Source organism: Podarcis liolepis, assembly GCF_965112155.1.
Source record: "Podarcis liolepis genome assembly, chromosome: 15".
Classification (NCBI taxonomy): Eukaryota; Metazoa; Chordata; class Lepidosauria; order Squamata; family Lacertidae; genus Podarcis; species Podarcis liolepis.
This window is the reverse complement of record NC_139566.1, coordinates 25,350,594-25,367,911: the sequence shown is the minus strand read 5'-3', so window position 1 is coordinate 25,367,911 and position 17,318 is coordinate 25,350,594. Positions and strand designations below refer to the sequence as shown.

Sequence of the window (17,318 nt, the reverse complement as noted above, 5' to 3'; positions counted from 1 at the left end):
TGTTTTCAGTAGTTTTTAACGTGCTTTTATTACATCATTTATTAAAAATTGTGTGCTACCTTGAGAGTCCTTGTCCTTAAAGGTGATTTGTACAGGGTGTAGGAAAATAAATAAGAACTACAAAACCTGGCGTAGCATAGAAGGATTGTTGGTGCCTCCAGCTGACCAGTTTCTTGAGCATCGATCCTGATTCGTTTTCAGGGAGGTTAGACGATGTTGGCTATTTATTTGCAGTGAGATCGCACGATGTTGGCTGTTTAACGGGATCCATTCTCATTTGTATGTTGGAGAGCTTAGATGATGTGGCATCGAAACAAGGGTTTTCTCACTGTTTCCAGTGCATTTCCCCACAACTCTCATTATTGCAAAAAGTCTAATCTTTTTGTCAGGAAGTGACTGAATCTCACCTGAAAACAGTAACAGTCTGAAAGCACCCTCTGTTCATCCAGAGTAAAGGTAAAGGTAAAGGGACCCCTGACCACTAGGTCCAGTCGTGGCCGACTCTGGGGTTGCGGCGCTCATCTCGCTTTATTGGCCGAGGGAGCAGGCGTACAGCTTCCGGGTCATGTGGCCAGCATGACTAAGCCGTTTCTGGTGAACCAGAGCAGCACACAGAAACGCCGATTACATTCCCGCCAGAGTGGTACCTATTTATCTACTTGCACTTTGACGTGCTTTCAAACTGCTAGGTTGGCAGGAACAGGGACCGAGCAACAGGAGCTCACCCCATCATGGGGATTTGAACTGCCAACCTTCTGATTAGCAAGTCCTAGGCTCTGTGGTTTAACCCACAGCACCACCCACGTTCATCCAGAGATCTGAGTGCTAAAATAGGAGCTCTTTTAAATGGCCCCTCTATTCAGCCTCCATCCTGACTTGTTTGCACAAAACTTTAACATGGTGCTTTAAATGTACAGTGTTTACAAAGCCTCCCATTGCTCTGTGTGCGGCAGCTTTGGGGATCCCTTGCCCTAAATCTCTTGCCCACTTTCCATGTCCTTTTAAGCTCTGATGCACTCGACTGCCGCATGCAGGACGGATGTCTGTCCTGTGTGACATTCCCTGCCATAAGGATCCTGCATTTCTGCTAGGGTTCCAGCGTTGAAAGGCACAGGAGCCCTGCTGGAGAAAGAAGGTGACAAACCAGGAACAGAATGTTCCCCATGCTGTGCGGCTCCCGGGAGGGCGAGATCATGCCAAGACGTTAATCTTGTTAATCCAAATTGGGAGGGGGGGAAGGGCGAGAGGCAAGGGAGAATAAGCACCAAGCAATATTATTTTCCCTTTCGTTGCCTTCCTGGGCCCCTTACTGAAGGGTGGAAACCAGGGTCAATTAATGATCTGTTTTAAACTGGGATGAAGCAAGAGAGCTCCACGTCTCCCCTACATTAGCTCAAATATATAGCTAGTGGACAGCTCCTTATTGCCTCAGGAGCTCAGTAAGAAAACTGGCCAGATCAGCTGAGGGAAATCTGAGGAGGAGGAACAGACGGCCTAAGCCCTAAGACATTGGTAGGCAAACTAAGGCCCGGGGGCCGGATTTGACCCAATCACCTTCTAAATCAGCGTGTTTTTACATGAGTAGAATGTGTGCTTTTAATTAAAATGCATCTCTGGGTTATTTGTGGGGCATAGGAATTCGTTCATTTCCCCCCAAAAATATAGTCCAGCCCCCCACAAGGTCTGAGGGACAGTGGACCAGCCCCCTGCTCAAAAAGTCTGCTGACTCCTGGCCTAAGATTTGGCTTGATCTGCTGCCTCCATTTATTCCATACATTGGGGGGTGAGTCAGTGTGACCCTCCAGGCCTATCTGGCTTTTGGAATGCTCTCCAGGCTACACTCCCTGTCCTCAGGCCCTGTCCTTCACCAGCTTTGCTTCCTATCTGGCCTTGAGTGTTTTTGCCAGGCTGGAATGTGCCCTTGAACTCCGATAATGCCTCCTGCTTTCCTGAACGGCAGATGGAGCTGTGTTTGAGTGTGAGTAGGAACCTGCCTAGTATATATAAGTCAAAACTTGTATTTCTTTCTCCTCCCATCTTTGCCTCCAGTCCCGCCTACCCCTGGCACCGTTGCCCGGAAGAGAAGATGGCCATCGGGCTGAAAAAGATGCCTCACCCCTGGCATAGGATGAAAAACCTTCCCTTGAGTTTGCTGCTGGCAAAAGCAAGCCTTTCATGCGACCGGCTGCCATGGCAACCATCCGTGATGGGCAGGAACAGGCATTTTCCTGCATCGCCCGCCTTCTCTGGCAACGGAAGGGCAAAGACCTTGGGGAATTATCCTCTTTCCTGATGTAGAGCTATTTCTTTCCTCAAAACAGCTGCTGGAGGTGGAGGAGTGGGCTCCAGCTCTCCCTCTCGCCCACATCTCTGTTTCCCTCCCTTCCTCAGGTCGTTCAAGGACACAAGCACAACCGCTCAAGTAAGACAAAAATAGAGCTTTATTTGAAGGGCAAATGAAACCGGAGAGGCCGGCTTGGCCTTCTTTGTGCTCTGGTTGCGCCAGAGGTTCCCTCAGTCGCCCATTATCTCGTTGATCGGATGGCATGACCCGGACGGTTCACGAAAGGAGAACTTGACACGTGTCCCTAACTGGGACGGTTCAGGCTGGGTGTGATACGGCAAGGATCGCTCACTGCTGGAAGGAAGGGTCAGGGGCGAGAGCGGCGACAGCATCACCAGACAGGAAACCGGACAGATACAATTCCCCAGAGCTGTGCATGCAAAAATGGCGATGCCTCCACTACGGTGGTGATTTTGTTAACACTCTCCCACTGAGGACCTCAGCGTGGCATATGAGGTCCTCTGCCTACCCTTTAGATGCTCACCACAAAACTCTGTGAGGTAGGCTAAGCTGACGGACACAGTCAGTCGGGATGTAACAATCCTGGCGTTGGAAACCATGGTTTGTGAAACCGAGCCTACAAACTCCTTCCCCTCCCCTGGTGGCTTCAAGGAAAGGGCCGTAGCTCGAGGCAGAACACCTGCCTTGCAAGCAGAACGCCGTGGGTTCAATCCCTGGCATTTCCAGGTAGGGCTGGTGGTGATGTCTCAGATCAGAAACTCTGGAGAGTTGCCGATAACCTGCGTAGGCAGTTCTGAGCTAGGTGGACCGGCAGTCTCTGATTCTGTGTGAGGCAGCTTCCTGTGTTAATACTGGTGAACCAAAGCACAGTTTCCCATTACACACGAAACTGTGGCTTTCTGTTACTAGCCAGAATCCAAAAACCGTGGGGTATGAAGCCAGGATAGTTATGTCCAAAGAGTGACTGGCCTGAAGTGAGGCTGAGTGAGGAAAGGGCCTTAAATTTTCCCGGGTCCTGATTAGACACTTTTCACAACTACACCACTCCGGTTGTCACAAAATACCTTGTGCTTTATGGACAACTCAGGCAGCAGTTAACAATGACACAGGGCCCACCTCACACCGTAGAAATCTGGTTTTATGAAACAAATGGTATTGTGAGGAGACCTTTGCCCTTCTATCAATCCATAAACAGGAGGCCAGAAAAGACCAGAAGCCCAAGAACTCTCAATACTGAATTCCTCAACAGTGGTGGTTTTTTTCTACCTTCCCCTGCATACTGCCTCCGACAGTGGACAGAGGACAGACACTAGGAGTGGCTGCTCCAGCCGATATATTTTGGGTACTAGTAGGACAGACAGACCTGATCCACCAGCACTTCCAAACACTTTTACTCAGCCCTATATGAACATATACAGAGGAATCGTCATATTGACTTTTCCTCATGTCAGTGGACAAAAGTGGTGCCTTGCGAATTTTTATCTCAGGCACAAAAGTGGCTAGGGCTGAACCTAATTCCACCCTCCCCACCCTCCCGAAAAAGACACACACATATGGTAAATAAAAAAAGTTGAATAATTTACACCCTGGCAAAAACATTTGGCCACACACACACCCAGCACTGCTGAGTGCTCACGGCTAGCCTTCTAGTGGCAATCTTATTAATCTGCTAACAGTTCTTTCTGCTGCACCAAATTGATTCTGGCAGGCTATGTGGGGGTCAGTTCAGCCTTTATGTTTCCCTTTACACTTGAGTAGCGAAATGCCTGTATCCACAGCCTTTTCACCAGGCACAAATGTGTTGGCTCTGCCCATGATATCTGGAACCCAGCCTTCCTCCAAATGTTTTGACTACAGCTCCCAGCAGCCCCCAGCCAGAATGGCTGTAGTTGTAGTTCAGAACAGCTATGCTGGTAGGATCTGGTAGAAATGGAAGAACAAAACATCTGGAGAGCGCCAGGTCAGAGAAGCCTGACCAACACACACACACACACACAGATTATCGAACCCCCTTTGCTATAAATGACAGCAAGCCGACACTGGCGCATCTTGCAGACATTACGGATATGCACATTAGCCTCCGCTTGGAGAGAACGAAAAATGCAAAGCAGGACAGCCAGTGTCGTAAGGGGGAAACGACAATCCACTTCTATAGGAGTGGCTGAAAGCCAACCAACACTTGCTGGTGAACCACATGACACATGAGTTCCACGTCGAACCGCAGGAACGGACACCAAAGAATGCAGAGCGAATACTTCCCTGCGTGTAGAAAGCTAGCCTCCCAGGGAATTCGGGTGGGCTAGAACTCTCACCCCCTCACATGCTAGACTTTTACGTGCAAGCAGAAATTGGTCCAAGAGAATTCTGCGCCATGTGATTTGATCTGCATGCACAGATTGATCTTGACTCCTTCAAAAATGGGGTGCATCCCCACCCTGAAACAACAAGTAAACAAAAACAAACGTGTCCAAAAGCATTTTACCCCATGGAGCGTAATACTGACCATTTTCACCCACTACCAGTGGGCTTAATGGGTGCCCATTTATCAGAGGATTTCAGTGAATCTGGTGGGCAGGTGGAAAATGCCCTTTGAATATATTCACACAAGCCACAAGTAAAGATTTTCTTCATCCACCGAAAGCAAATGAGCACCCTAAGGAGTTACCTAGTCCAGGAATGGGGGGACCTCTATAGTCCTCTAGATGCTGGGACTACAATTCCCATCATCCCTAACCATTGACAAGGATGGCTGGGGCTGATGGGAGCTGTAGTCCAACAGAAACTGGAGGGCTACAGATCTCCTCATCCTTGATGTAGCCCAGTGAGGATAAGGAAATACTAATGGGTGTCTACTCATAAGCAAATGTGCATGCGCTCTCACTCTCTCTCAAACACACACACACCCTTAACTCACTAGCAGGCAGCACAGAAATAAAACATCCATCCATAAAAATTGCACTATACGCCACCCCACCAGGTGGCAGTAGAGAACGGAAATAGACTCACACGCACACACACACGCGCACACACACACACATGCATGTCCTGAACACACCACTTTTCATCTCCATGTTCCTCCTATATGGGAGCTCCTCATTCAGTACTTTGGTACCTAGTGGGGAGCCCTACCCAAGGAAAGGAGGAACTCTGTGCCACCTCCCTCTGCGGGCATCAATCCCACAGTGCCCTCGGAGGGGTTGGAGAGGAACTGGCACGAGAATTGGCATGGCTGCAAAGCGGTTTGCGGAGATCAGAGGTGAAGTCCAGCACACATTCAAGTCTCAACATTTTTTAAAAAGAAGGAAACACTTGGTTTCCCCCAATTTTTAGCCCTATGAGAAGTAGCGGCTGGTGCCAGGGAGGTCTGATGAGGCAGATCCGCTCTTCCCTTCTCTCTTCCCCAGAGTCTGCATGCTTGAATTATCTGCCTCAGAGGAGCTGGGGAGACTACCTGCATGTAGAAATCTAGCACATCAGGGAGAAAATGAGAAGAGAACCCTCTCTCTTCCAAAGTGCTGGCTTTCTAGGGGCAGGGATTTCTAAAATATATTTTTTAAAAAAGATTCTATGTAGGTGAGAATTCAGATACGCAGCATCTAATCCCTGCACCCCGTGCCGTCAAATCCTTCGGTGGGCAGAGGTGGCGTCTCCTGGTTTCCTCTAAAAACCATCTGCTTGTAGCTCTTGCCCAGTGCGTAAAATGGCTCGGGGTCAGGTGGGGCTGAGTTATTTGGGGGAGGATAAGCCTTCCCACAATTCTGGCATCTGCTGATCATGAGAGCCCACTGTCCCCCCGCAACGTACCAGAGGCATGCTATGATCCATCAGAGAGGAGAGGCACACCTTCCCACAGTGGCAGTAGTGGCTGGCACCCATTGGGATTGGCAGGACAGAAAGCAGGGAGGCCCAACAGTAGGTGGCGCCACAGCCAACGACAGGCAGAGGCAGCTAATTGCAGCTTTTGTCCCCGTCCTCCTTTCTGCAGTTCCGCAAGGGCAACACCGAGGGGAGGAAGCTGGTCGGCAGTGCCACCGCCTGCAGTGGTGGTGTAAGAACATAAGAGCAACTCTGCTGAATCAAGCCCATCTAGTCCAGCATCACGTTCTCACAGTGGCCAACCAGATGCCCCAATTGGAAGCTTGCAAGCGGGACCTGAGCAAACCGACACTCTGCCCACCTGCAATTCCCAACAATGGGTATTCAGAGTCACCCTAACTCCTCGTGGCGGCCGAGTAGGGCAGAAAGCAGGGAGCCCAACAGTAGGTGGCGCCAGAGAGCAGGCTGAGTCAACTCATTCTAGTTTTGTCCCCGTCCTCCTCCCGGCTGAGCGACACTGAGACCGGGGAGCAGGAAGCGGGCAGCCAGTGCCAACCCTCCTGGACCAGATGGGGGCTGGGCAAGAGCAGGCTGAGGTTGGCGGGGCAGGCCCCTACCCCATTGGCCCTACGGCTCCCGCGATTGGCAGTCACAGCTCCAATCACATCCTCCCTCTCTCCGCTTACTCCTCTTTGCCCCGCCCACCCCTGGAGCGCCAGCAGGAGGCGATGGAGTCACAGTGATGGTACATGAAGACGCCCGAGAGGGTGAGGGCGATGCCCGCGTAGCTGAGCAGCGTCAGGCGGCTGCCAAAGAGGAAGTGGGAGAGCAGGAGGTTGCCCACCACGTTGAAGTTCCCCAGGACGTGGATGGTGAGGGCCGACGTCAGCGAGATGACGTAGAAGCTGGCCAAGTTGTACAGCACCGAGCCCAGGCAGCTGAGCAGGACACAGGCCCAGAGGCCCCCTCCGTAGGCCAGGGTGCCGTCCCAGGCGGGCCCCACCTCCAGGACCAGGGCGGCCGCAAAGAGGATGTAGAAGCTGGGCAGGGAAGTGAGGCAGAGCAAGGTCAGCGAGTCCAGCCGCTCCTCCTGCAGGAAGGTACCTGGGGTGAGAGATATAAAATATAATAGTAATAGTAGTAATAATAATAATAATAATAATAATAATAATAATAATAGACGCAGGTGGCGCTGCAGAGCCTAGGACTTGCCGATCAGGAGGTCGGCGGTTCGAATCCCCGTGATGGGGTGAGCTCCCATGGCTCGGTCCCTGCTCCTGCCAACCTAGCAGTTCAAAAGCATGCCAGTGCAAGTAGGTAAATAGGTACTGCTCTGGCGGGAAGGTAAACGGTGGTTCCGTGCGCTGCTCTGGTTCGCCAGAAGCGGCTTAGTCATGCTGGCCACATGACCCGGAAGCTGTACACTGGCTCCCTCGGCCAATAAAGCGAGATGAGCGCCGCAACCCCAGAGTCGTCCGTGACTGGACCTAATGGTCAGGGGTCGCTTTACCAATAATAATAATAATAATAATAATAATAATAATAATAATAATATTATCAAACATTTAAAGCTTCCCGATACAGGGCTGCCTTCAGAATGTCTTCTAAAAGTAAGATAGTTGTTTATTTCCTTGACATCTGATGGGAGAGCGTTCCACAGGGTGGGTGCCACTACCAAGAAGGCCCTCTGCTTGGTTCCCTGCAACCTCACTTCTTGCAGGGAGGGATCCGCCAGAAGGCCCTCGGAGCTGGACACCAAATTCAGAAAGGGGCTGAGGAGGGAAAGAAAAGCACACAGGAGGCAGGAGAGAACTTCCCCGAGGCATGGCCGCTCCTCGACATGGCATGGACTTCTTCAACGTGGCACCCTGCTGTTGTTTTGGACTACAACTCCCATGAGCCCCAGCCAGGATTGCCAAGCAACCCATCAGTCCCAACTTCATACAACTGTTTTTCAATATGTTGTAAGCTGCCCAGAGTAGCTAGGGGAACCCAACCAGATGGGAGGAGTATAAGTAATAAAATTATTATTATTATTATTATTATTATTATTATTATTATTATTATTATTATTATTTCAGATTTTGGGAAACGAAGCCTCATTCACTGAAATGCTCCCTCACAGGTAGGAAACTCCCCGCACATAGAAAATCAGCAGGTCAAGGAGAAGGCTCACTGTTTATGTGCATTGAATCCTTTTGTACAGAGGAACATTCAATCCTGGGAGTCCCAAACCCGCAATTTGAATCAGTACAGCCCTAACACAGGTTCACCACCTCACTGAGAACTAGGCCCTTGAGTCCTGACCTTTTCCAAACTGTATATGTGGGTGTTGTTGTTGTTGTTTTTAAAAAAGATGTGTTTTTGAAATAAAAATAAATCTTATCATAAAGCCCCCAGTGGCCTCTTATGCAAAAGTAAACAGCCACTTACATTTCTCTGAGCATCTAGATGACCAAGCAAGAATGAGGAAGTACATGTTAAATTTGCACAACCCTGCACTGGAGACAAGAGTCCAGCCCAGAGATGATGTTTTAGGGAGTAGCCTTTCCCAAGTTGATGCCCTCCAAGTGTTTTGGACTATAGTGCCCATCAGTCTTAGCCAGCATGGCTGTTGTGACCGACAGCTCCCATAAGCCCTGGCCGGGACTAATGGGAATTGTAGTCCCAAATGCTTGCCCGGCAGCAGCTGGATAAATGCATAAAGCAGTGATGGCCAAACTTGACCCTCCAGCTGTTTGGGGACTACAACTCCCATCATCCCTAGTGAATAGGACCAGTGGTCAGGGATGATGGGAATTGTAGTCCCAAAACAGCTGGAGGGCCAAGTTTGGCCATCACTGGCATAAAGATTCACTGGTGTAGGGTCACATTCACAGCATCCATTTAAAGCACTATGATCCCACTTTAGTCATGGAATTGTAGTTTGTTAAGGGCACTGAGAGTTGTTAGGAAAAACCCTTCCCTCTTCCCCAAAGTGCTTTAACAATCAATCCCTCTTCCCAGGAAACTGTGGGAGCTCCAGCTCTGGAAGGGGAATAGGTATCTCCTAACAAGCTCCCAGAGTCCTTAACAAACTACAACCCCCAGAATTCTTGGGGGAAAGCTTTGACCGTTTAAAGTGGCATTTGTGGTGCTTTGAATAGATGGCGTGACTCTGACCTAGCTCTACCACTAGAAGGTTCAGAAGGCTGTATGTTTAAGTTACACACAAACTGGAATGAGCTATCCCATTTCCAAGACAACAGCCCAGCGAAGGATAAAGTATTCCCTTCTGCAAACCTCCCGGCAAAGATTTAGCATCCCAAAAACAAAACATGCCTTCTGCCTGCCCTGCTCAGCATTTTAAGTTTCAGCACACAAACGAAACGAACGATTCCAGGTTCGAATCTGGCTCTGGTTTCAATGCAATTAGAATTCTGGGAAGGGCTGGACTCTGCTTAATGCAAAACAAGAGACGTTTTGCAGATTTGCTCTATTGGCATAATTCCTCCATTATTTATTCCCAGGGAGAACTAAAACAGAGTGCTCATATTCTTCACCCACATGCTTTCAAGCACATCTCTGCAGCCATAAGGACTATAATAATAATAATTTATTTATACCCCACCCATCTGGCTGGGTTTCCCCATCCACTCTGGGTGGCTCCCAACAGAATATTAAAAACACGACAAAACATCAAACATTAAAAAACTTCCCTAAACAGGGCTGCCTTCAGATGTCTTCTAAAAGTCAGATAGTTGTTTATTTCCTTGACATCTGATGGGAGGGTGTTCCACAGGGTGGGTACCACTACCAAGAAGGCCCTCTGCCTAGTTCCCTGTAACCTCACTTCTCACAGGAAGGGAAGTGCCAGAAGGCCCTCAGAGCTGGACCTCAGAGCTGAACGATGGGGGTGGAGACGCTCCTTCAGGTATACTGGACCGAGGCCATTTAGGGCTTTAAAGGTCAGCACCAACACTTTGAATTGTGCTCGGAAACGTACTGGGAGCCAATGTAGGTCTTTCAGGACAGGTGTGATATGACCAATCTAGCTGCCGCATTCTGGATTAGTTGTAGTTTCCGGGTCACCTTCAAAGGTAGCCCCACGTAGAGCACATTGCAGTAGTCCAAGCGGGAGATAACTGGAGCATGCACCACTCTGGCGAGAGAGTCCGCGGGCAGATAGGGTCTCAGCTTGCGTACCAGATGGAGTTGGTAGACAGCTGCCCTGGACACACAATTGACCTACGCCTCTCAGGACAGCTGTGAGTCTAAAACAACTCCCAGACTAGAAACTCACTTTTAAAAGGACCCTTAAGAAGGGCCATGGGGTGGCGCTGTGGGTTAAACCACTGAGCCTAGGACTTGCCGATCAGAAGGCTGGCGGTTCGAATCCCCGTCACAGGGTGAGCTCCCGTTGCTCTGTCCCTGCTCCTGCCAACCTAGCAGTTCGAAAGCACGTCAAAGTGCAAGTAGATAAATAGGTACCACTCCGGCGGGAAGGTAAACGGCATTTCCGTGCGCTGCTCTGGTTCGCCAGAAGCGGCTTAGTCATGCTGGCCACATGACCCAGAAGCTGTACGCCGGCTCCCTCAGCCAATAAAGCGAGATGAGCACCGCAACCCCAGAGTCAGCCACGACTAGACCTAATGGTCAGGGGTCCCTTTACCCTTTACCTTTAAGAAGGGCCAACGTTCCACACAGGCCACCCTGCCGCAGGAACTGCGGCCCACACGCAGCCACGCAAGGCACTCACTTTGCTGTATGGACTTTAGCCCGCGGAGGAAAGTGGCAGCAAACAGGAAGCAGCAGCCGGCTTGGTCAAAATGTACCTCCCCGACGATGCTCAAGGAAGCCCCCAGGCAGATAGGCCCCATGGCCACGTACTGCAGTGGGTGGTGGTGTTTCCCCAGCAGCACCTTGGAGAGGGTCAGGGTGAAGAACGGTGTCGTAGTGTAAACCATCTGGGCAAAGTCCAGCTGGACGTAGTTCAGTCCCAGGTTCCCAAAGGCCACACTGGCACAGAAGGTCAGGCTCAGCAGGAAAACCCTGCCCTTGGCTCCAGGGCACGGGGCGGGGTGCCCGGCCCCGCCGGCCCGCAGCTTCGCCAAAGGGTTGCCCACCACCACGGCCGTCAACATGTGCAGGGAGGAGAGCAAGACCGGGTAGCGGAAGTTGTGGACGGCAAAGATCCACTTGTTGAGGCTGGACATGGTGGTCCCCGTGGCCAGCCAGACGAAGACCGTGAAGACCAGGGGCAGAGCATGCCGGGACGGTTCGGGCGGCCTTTGCCCCCCACGCGGCAGCGGATCCAGCTTCCAGGGAGAGGGGGGTCGTGCCCCATTGCCAGCGTTCATCTCTGCTTCATTTCTTCTCCCCGGAGAGGGTGGGCACATCGGGGGCGGCAGCCTGGCATCAGCACAAGGGACAGAGTCCCTGTGCAAACAGCTGTGAGCCTAGAGACAAAAAGTTATCCTGAAACAATCACCCAACTAACCCAGATGTCAATCTTATAGGGCTTAGGTTATCTGAAGGACCATATTCTCCCATCTGAACTTGCCCAGGCTCTGAGATCTTCGAGCAAAGCCCTTCTCTCGGTTCCCTTACTCCCCACAGGAACGCTCGGTGGGGACATGGGACAGAGCCTTCTTAGTGGCTGCTCCCAGACATTGGAGCTCCTTCCCTAGGGAGGCCAGACTGGCTCCTTCCTTGCTGTCCTTCCAATGGCAGGTGAAGACTTCTATACCAACAGTCCTTTGGGAAATTATTTCTTTTAAGGTGCTGTTTTTACTATCAGCATTTTAATAGATTTGTTTTAATTCTGTTATAGAGTTCCGTTCCTTTTTAACAATTACCTGTTACGTGTTTTTAGCGGTTTTGCATTTTTATTTATTTATTTATTTAACATAAAAATAGCATGTTTATTCATTTATTTCATAAAATTTGTACACCGCTTGGTTCTAAAAAGCCTCAAAGTGCTTTATAAAAAAGAGATGGTAATTTATGGGTGAAAATTTAGAAATAACTGCTATAAGTCAATTAGAAAAAAAACACTACTTTTCACCACTATGGGGTATCTGCAAACTCAAGGAGCTTTTTGCATTTTATCGGTGTTGTTCTAAGTTGTGAAAGCTGCCTTCATGAAGTCCCAGTCTGGGGGAAAGCTGGCTGATAAATAAATAATTAAATAAATAAATACAATACCATAATACAGTGGTACCTCTGGTTACGTACTTAATTCGTTCCGTAGGTCCGTCTGAAACTGTTCTTAACCTGAAGCACCACTTTAGCTAATGGGGCCTCCCGCTGCTGCCGTACCGCCAGAGCACGATTTCTGTTCTCATCCTGAAGCAATGTTCTTAACCCAAGGTACTATTTCTGAGTTAGCGGAGTCTGTAACCTGAAGCGTATGTAACCTGAAGCGTATGTAACCTGAAGTACCACTGTATTGCCTGAGCTCACTGCCTCCTGGCTGGTTTTGGTGCCCACACAAAGTTTGCCATGTCCCGCTCAGCTATTTCCCCCTTCCTGTCTCCTCTCCAAAAGTCACTCCCAGTGACTCACCAGTATCCAATTTCCAGTCCCGGCTGGGAGCGAGCGAGGATCCCTCTGGCTTTCTCAGGGGGAATCTGGAACAGACAGAGGAGAAACGCCCTGGATGTGCCTCGATGTTGTAGAATCACCTTCGGTTGCGACCTCCAGCCCTTGCGACGTCCGGCACCTTGTCAGCTCCGGCGGGACAGGAATCCAGCGGCTTCTAGACATTCGGCAAGCCTCATTCTGTAGGACGACACACAACAGATGAGATCCCTGGAGTCTCACTTAAACCAGAGGTCTTTGGGCTGGCCTGCCGCCTACGGAGAGAGAGGCTGCCCCACTTCAGGAGAGGCTTAGCCGCTTCTGCTGCCGGCTAGCCTTGTGTAAGGATGCCGGGCGGAGAGGAGGAAGGCAGTGGAAAGTGTGATGGGCTGCCTGGGAGGTTGGCAGCGAAGCTCCTCCCTCTCGTATCCTGGGACTGCGGCAGCAACAACAACAATGGGTCATGTGTCTGCCTCCTTAAAGTGATCAGGGCCAGGCAGCCCAAGCGGTTTGTGGGCCCGCCCAGGCCGACTCATCTGCGGTTTGTCCCTGTGGGAGGAAAAAGATCATACAGACCGGCTGCAGCAGCAGCGGAAAGAAAGAGCAGTCAGGAGAGCATCCTAAACAAAAAACCCAGTCACCATGGAAACATAGCAATCCAAAAGAGAGAGAGAGAGACTGTGCCACGCTGTGCCTTTAAAACACATGGCTTCCACCCCACTCAAAGATCCTGGCAACGCTTGTTCCCGCCAAACTACAATTCCCAGCACCCAGAACAAACTACAGTTCCCATGATTCTTGGAAGGGGGAACTATGTGCTTTCAATATGCGTCCAAAAGTGCTTTCAAAATGGTGATGGAAGCTGCAGCTGTTTAAAGCACGCATTCATTGATTTCTTGATCAGTACTATTCATAAATTTATTACTCGCTGTTTGGCAGGAAGCTCCAGGGTTGAGTTACGAAGATTTAAAATTAAGAATAAAAAAAGAGGAGATACGGTACAAAAAGTGAATAAGGAGTGGACTTTCTTTAAGGAATACATCAAAATCTATGTGGAAAAAGTAGAACTTTTGACAGATCTTGAGTGAATCCAGAAAATGATTAGAGCGAAAGGAGGGTAAAGTTAAGACAGAAGAAGAGATTAAAGAAAGAATGAAATGCGTTTAACCTAATTGGAAAAATAAAGTAGCGTAACAAGAACGGCTGGAAGTCAAGTCACTTGGTGGGTGTCTGTGTGAGGTAAGTATGTAGGTATGTTGATATGTACAGTATAGGTAGGTATTATATAATGTAGGTATGTTTTATGCTATGAAAATAAGGTAGTGTGTTGTGTATATGTATTGTGTAAATGTAAATGTATGTGTTTTATATGTTAATAAAATAAAATAAAATAAAGAATAAAAAATGCAGATTGCAGTCATGGGAATAGGGTGGGCCTTGAAAACACACACATTTCAGGTGTCAAAGGCTGGGGTGAAGAGGTGCGTCTTCAGCATTCTCTGAGAGCCATGTAATGAAGCTGTCAGACGCACCTCTGTGGGGAGTTCCACAATTTAGGGGCTGCCACTGAGAAGGCCCCGTCCTGGCCCACACCCCCCCAAGCTTCTGAGGGCTGTGAAACTACCAAAATTACATTCAACATACATTTAAAGCATGTGGCTTTCACCCAAGGGATCCTGGGAATGGTACCTGCCCCCACAGAACTTTAATTCCCAGCACCCAGAACAAACTACAGCTCCCTGGAATTCTTTGGTGGGAAGTCATGGGCTTTAAGCATGTGTTGAATATACTTTAATATATGGGGTGGAAATGCCCTAAGCTGGTGATACAGGCCACTTCAAAGCAGTGGTGTTTGCTGGGGCCTCATGGGAATTGTAGTCTAAGGCTCTGTACTCACCATGCATTTAAGGCACATTTAAACCACCCACAAACCCCAAGAAACCTGGAAAGAAAACAGCTGGAAATAAAATAGAAGGTTTAGGAAGGTTGGTTTAAACCAGGGGTCAGCAACCTTTTTCAGCCAGGGGCCGGTCCACCGTCCCTCAGACCATGTGGGGAGCCGGACTATATGTTGGGGGGGGGGGAATGAACAAATTCCTATGCCCCACAAATAACCCAGAGATGCCTTTTAAATAAAAGGGCACATTCTACTCATGTAAAAACATGCTGATTCCTGGACCGTCTGCGGGCCAGATTTAGAAGGCGATTGGGCCGCATCCAGCCCCCGGGCCTTAGGTACCTACCCCTGGTTTAAACCCTAAACAGGTGGGGAGCTGGGTGAGAAAATCAACAACTGACACATATTAATAATAATAATAATAATAATAATAATAATAATAATAATAATAATTAAATTTTGTATATTGTCCTTCCTCCATAGGCTGACCTTTTGCCTGGCTTCTCAACCGATATCAACATCTCAAGGCAAAAACCCCTCCGCTCACCCCTGGGTGAATTGCACACAGATTAATACCTGGAGCCCAATTTGTACAGACCCAAACTAATTAGGAGTCAGGAATCACAGATTCTGTAGTTCTGGTAGCAAAAGGGGGAAAGGCCACACAGCTGGATGGAAGAGCATCTGCCTTGGATGCAAAAGATCCCAGGTTCAAATTCCTTGGCAGCATCTCCAGCTAAGGCTGGGGGGGGAGGGGAAAGGCTCCCTGCCTAGATCTCTGGACAGCGGCTGCTTCCAGTCAGTGCAGACAGCACTGAGCTGGCTGGACCTGTCTGCCTGGCTCAGAATAAGGCAGCGTCCTGCGTTTACTCAGAAGTAAGCCCCAGAAGGAGTTTAATGATTACTTAGTTAAACATGTTAAGTTTAACTAACTGAAAACAGCTTGCAGATACTTAATTGGCTTAGGATTTTATTTAAGTTAAGTGATGAATTAATATGTTTAATTTCATAACGTGAAGATTTAAGGATGTTAATTTTAAGTTAAATTATTTTAAGAACTGTGATTTGGAAAACTGTTAAAAGGACATGCAATGAAATTCAACCAAGGGGAAGCAAGGAAGTCACTTAACAATGTTAATAAGTGTAATTTTTAATAAGGTTATGATTTATGTTTGTTTGATGTGTTTGTTTATAATGTTGTGAAAACCAATAAAAAAAATTGAGGGGGGGGAGACGTAAGCCCCAGAAGTGAAGCTTTTAATGTTTAATAGGTTATTGTATTTTAGTGTTTTGTTGGAAGCCCCCAGATGGGTGGGGTATAAATAATAAATTATTATTATTATTATTATTATTATTATTATTATTATTATTATTATTTAACCCCTGCACTCTTCTCCCCGTTTTCGATGGCTCCTGGAGTCCTGGCATCCACCGGCCCCGTCCAGGGAGACCCGGCACACGCCTCCAAGCGTCTCCCCGGGTTAGGAACGGCGTTACGTCTGAACGTCTGAACGCAGGCCCGGGAAGCAACCATACCGGCCAGAGGAGGGCGATGCGGGTGGAGGGGAAGAGTAGAGTGCGGCGCCCTCAAGGTGACTCTTACCTTCAGGTAAGGCGGGGCGAGGCGCAGCTCCATCGCAGCCAGCCAGGGGGGGCGCCGGCTGCAGGGTCGCCAAAGGATCGCTCTCCCGAGAAGGCGAGGCAGAGCCGGGGCGAGCCGGTGGCTGGGACCGCGCACAGACCCCCGGGCTCAGCATCCCAGATCGGGTCCCTCCTTGCCCTTGGGCGTCCTTTCCCACGCTCCCTTCCGAGGCGAGGATGCGCTGCTGCTGCTCCGGTATCCTTGCAATAACCCTCCGGAGGCGGCTTGTCGAGGGGAGAAAGGAAAGCGATGGAGGAGAGAAAAGGGAGAAAAGCGGAGAGCGCAATCGCTTTGCAGGGTTTCTTTCCCGCCCCCTCTGCCTAGCAAAGCTAAAACGGGAGCCTGCCGGCCAAAGCCGTCTCGGCGGCGCCGCCTCCTGGACGCGGGTGGGGAGCGACAGCCTGGCTTAAGCGCACCGGAGGAGGAGGAGGGGTAACGTTGCCTTGCCTCCCGCGGCTCCGCGCGCAAAATTGCGCCCGCACCGCCGCTTGTGCGCAGAGGCCGCTGCCGTACCCAAGCAAGGCTTGGGAAGAGATTGCAGTTTCGGATTGGATCCATGTTTTTAAAGTGTGTATGTGTGTTTATTTATACAAATAAATTTATATAAAAATATATTTATAAATAAATATTATTTATTTATTTATGTGTTTTTTTGTTTGTGTTTTTCCCACGGCAGCTCAAAGCAATGCCTAGAAGCTGAGGGTATATTTTTTTCACTTATGGTGGAAATGCAAGTGGGCAAATGGTGTAAAGGTAAAGGGACACCTGACCATTAGGTCCAGTCGTCACCGACTCTGGGGTTGCGGCGCTCATCTCGTTTTACTGGTCCGGGTCATGTGACCAGCATGACTAAGCCGCTTCTGGCGAACCAGAGCAGCGCACGGAAACGCCGTTTACCTTCCTGCCGGAGTGGTACCTATTTATCTACTTGCACTTTGACATGCTTTCAAACTGCTAGGTTGGCAGGAGCAGGGACTGAGCAACGGGAGCTCACCCCGTCGCGGGGATTCAGACCACCGACCTTCTGATCAGCAAGCCCTAGGCTCTGGTGTACAACAAGCTAAATTTATTATTATTATTATTATTATTATTATTAT

The 17,318-nt window shown here is 49.4% G+C and overlaps 1 protein-coding gene across 2 annotated transcripts; it reads right to left on the bottom strand.

Moving 5' to 3' along the window:
- Positions 1-2,423: 2,423 nt before the first annotated feature.
- On the bottom strand, positions 2,424-16,669 carry SLC35E4 (solute carrier family 35 member E4). Of its 2 annotated transcripts, none has more exons than XM_083478845.1 (4): positions 16,183-16,669; positions 12,668-13,231; positions 10,860-11,559; positions 2,424-7,225 (listed from the first exon to the last, which is right to left on the bottom strand). In XM_083478845.1, exons 3-4 carry the CDS (start codon positions 11,497-11,499, stop codon positions 6,804-6,806), a joined length of 1,062 nt encoding a protein of 353 aa, XP_083334971.1. In that variant the 5' UTR covers positions 11,500-11,559; positions 12,668-13,231; positions 16,183-16,669; the 3' UTR covers positions 2,424-6,803. The 2 variants fall into 2 exon arrangements, with proteins under 2 accessions (XP_083334971.1, XP_083334972.1); XM_083478846.1 differs by having other exon boundaries at positions 12,668-12,883.
- Positions 16,670-17,318: the final 649 nt, after the last annotated feature.

Bases quoted from the DNA above. Each gene is read 5' to 3' on its own strand.
- SLC35E4 (XM_083478845.1), bottom strand. From the start codon at position 11,499: ATGTGCCCACCCTCTCCGGGGAGAAGAAATGAAGCAGAGATGAACGCT. The intron at 7,226-10,859 runs GTGAGTGCCTTG...CTCTCACCCCAG, and splicing joins GCTAAAGTCCATACAGCAAA to GTACCTTCCTGCAGGAGGAG.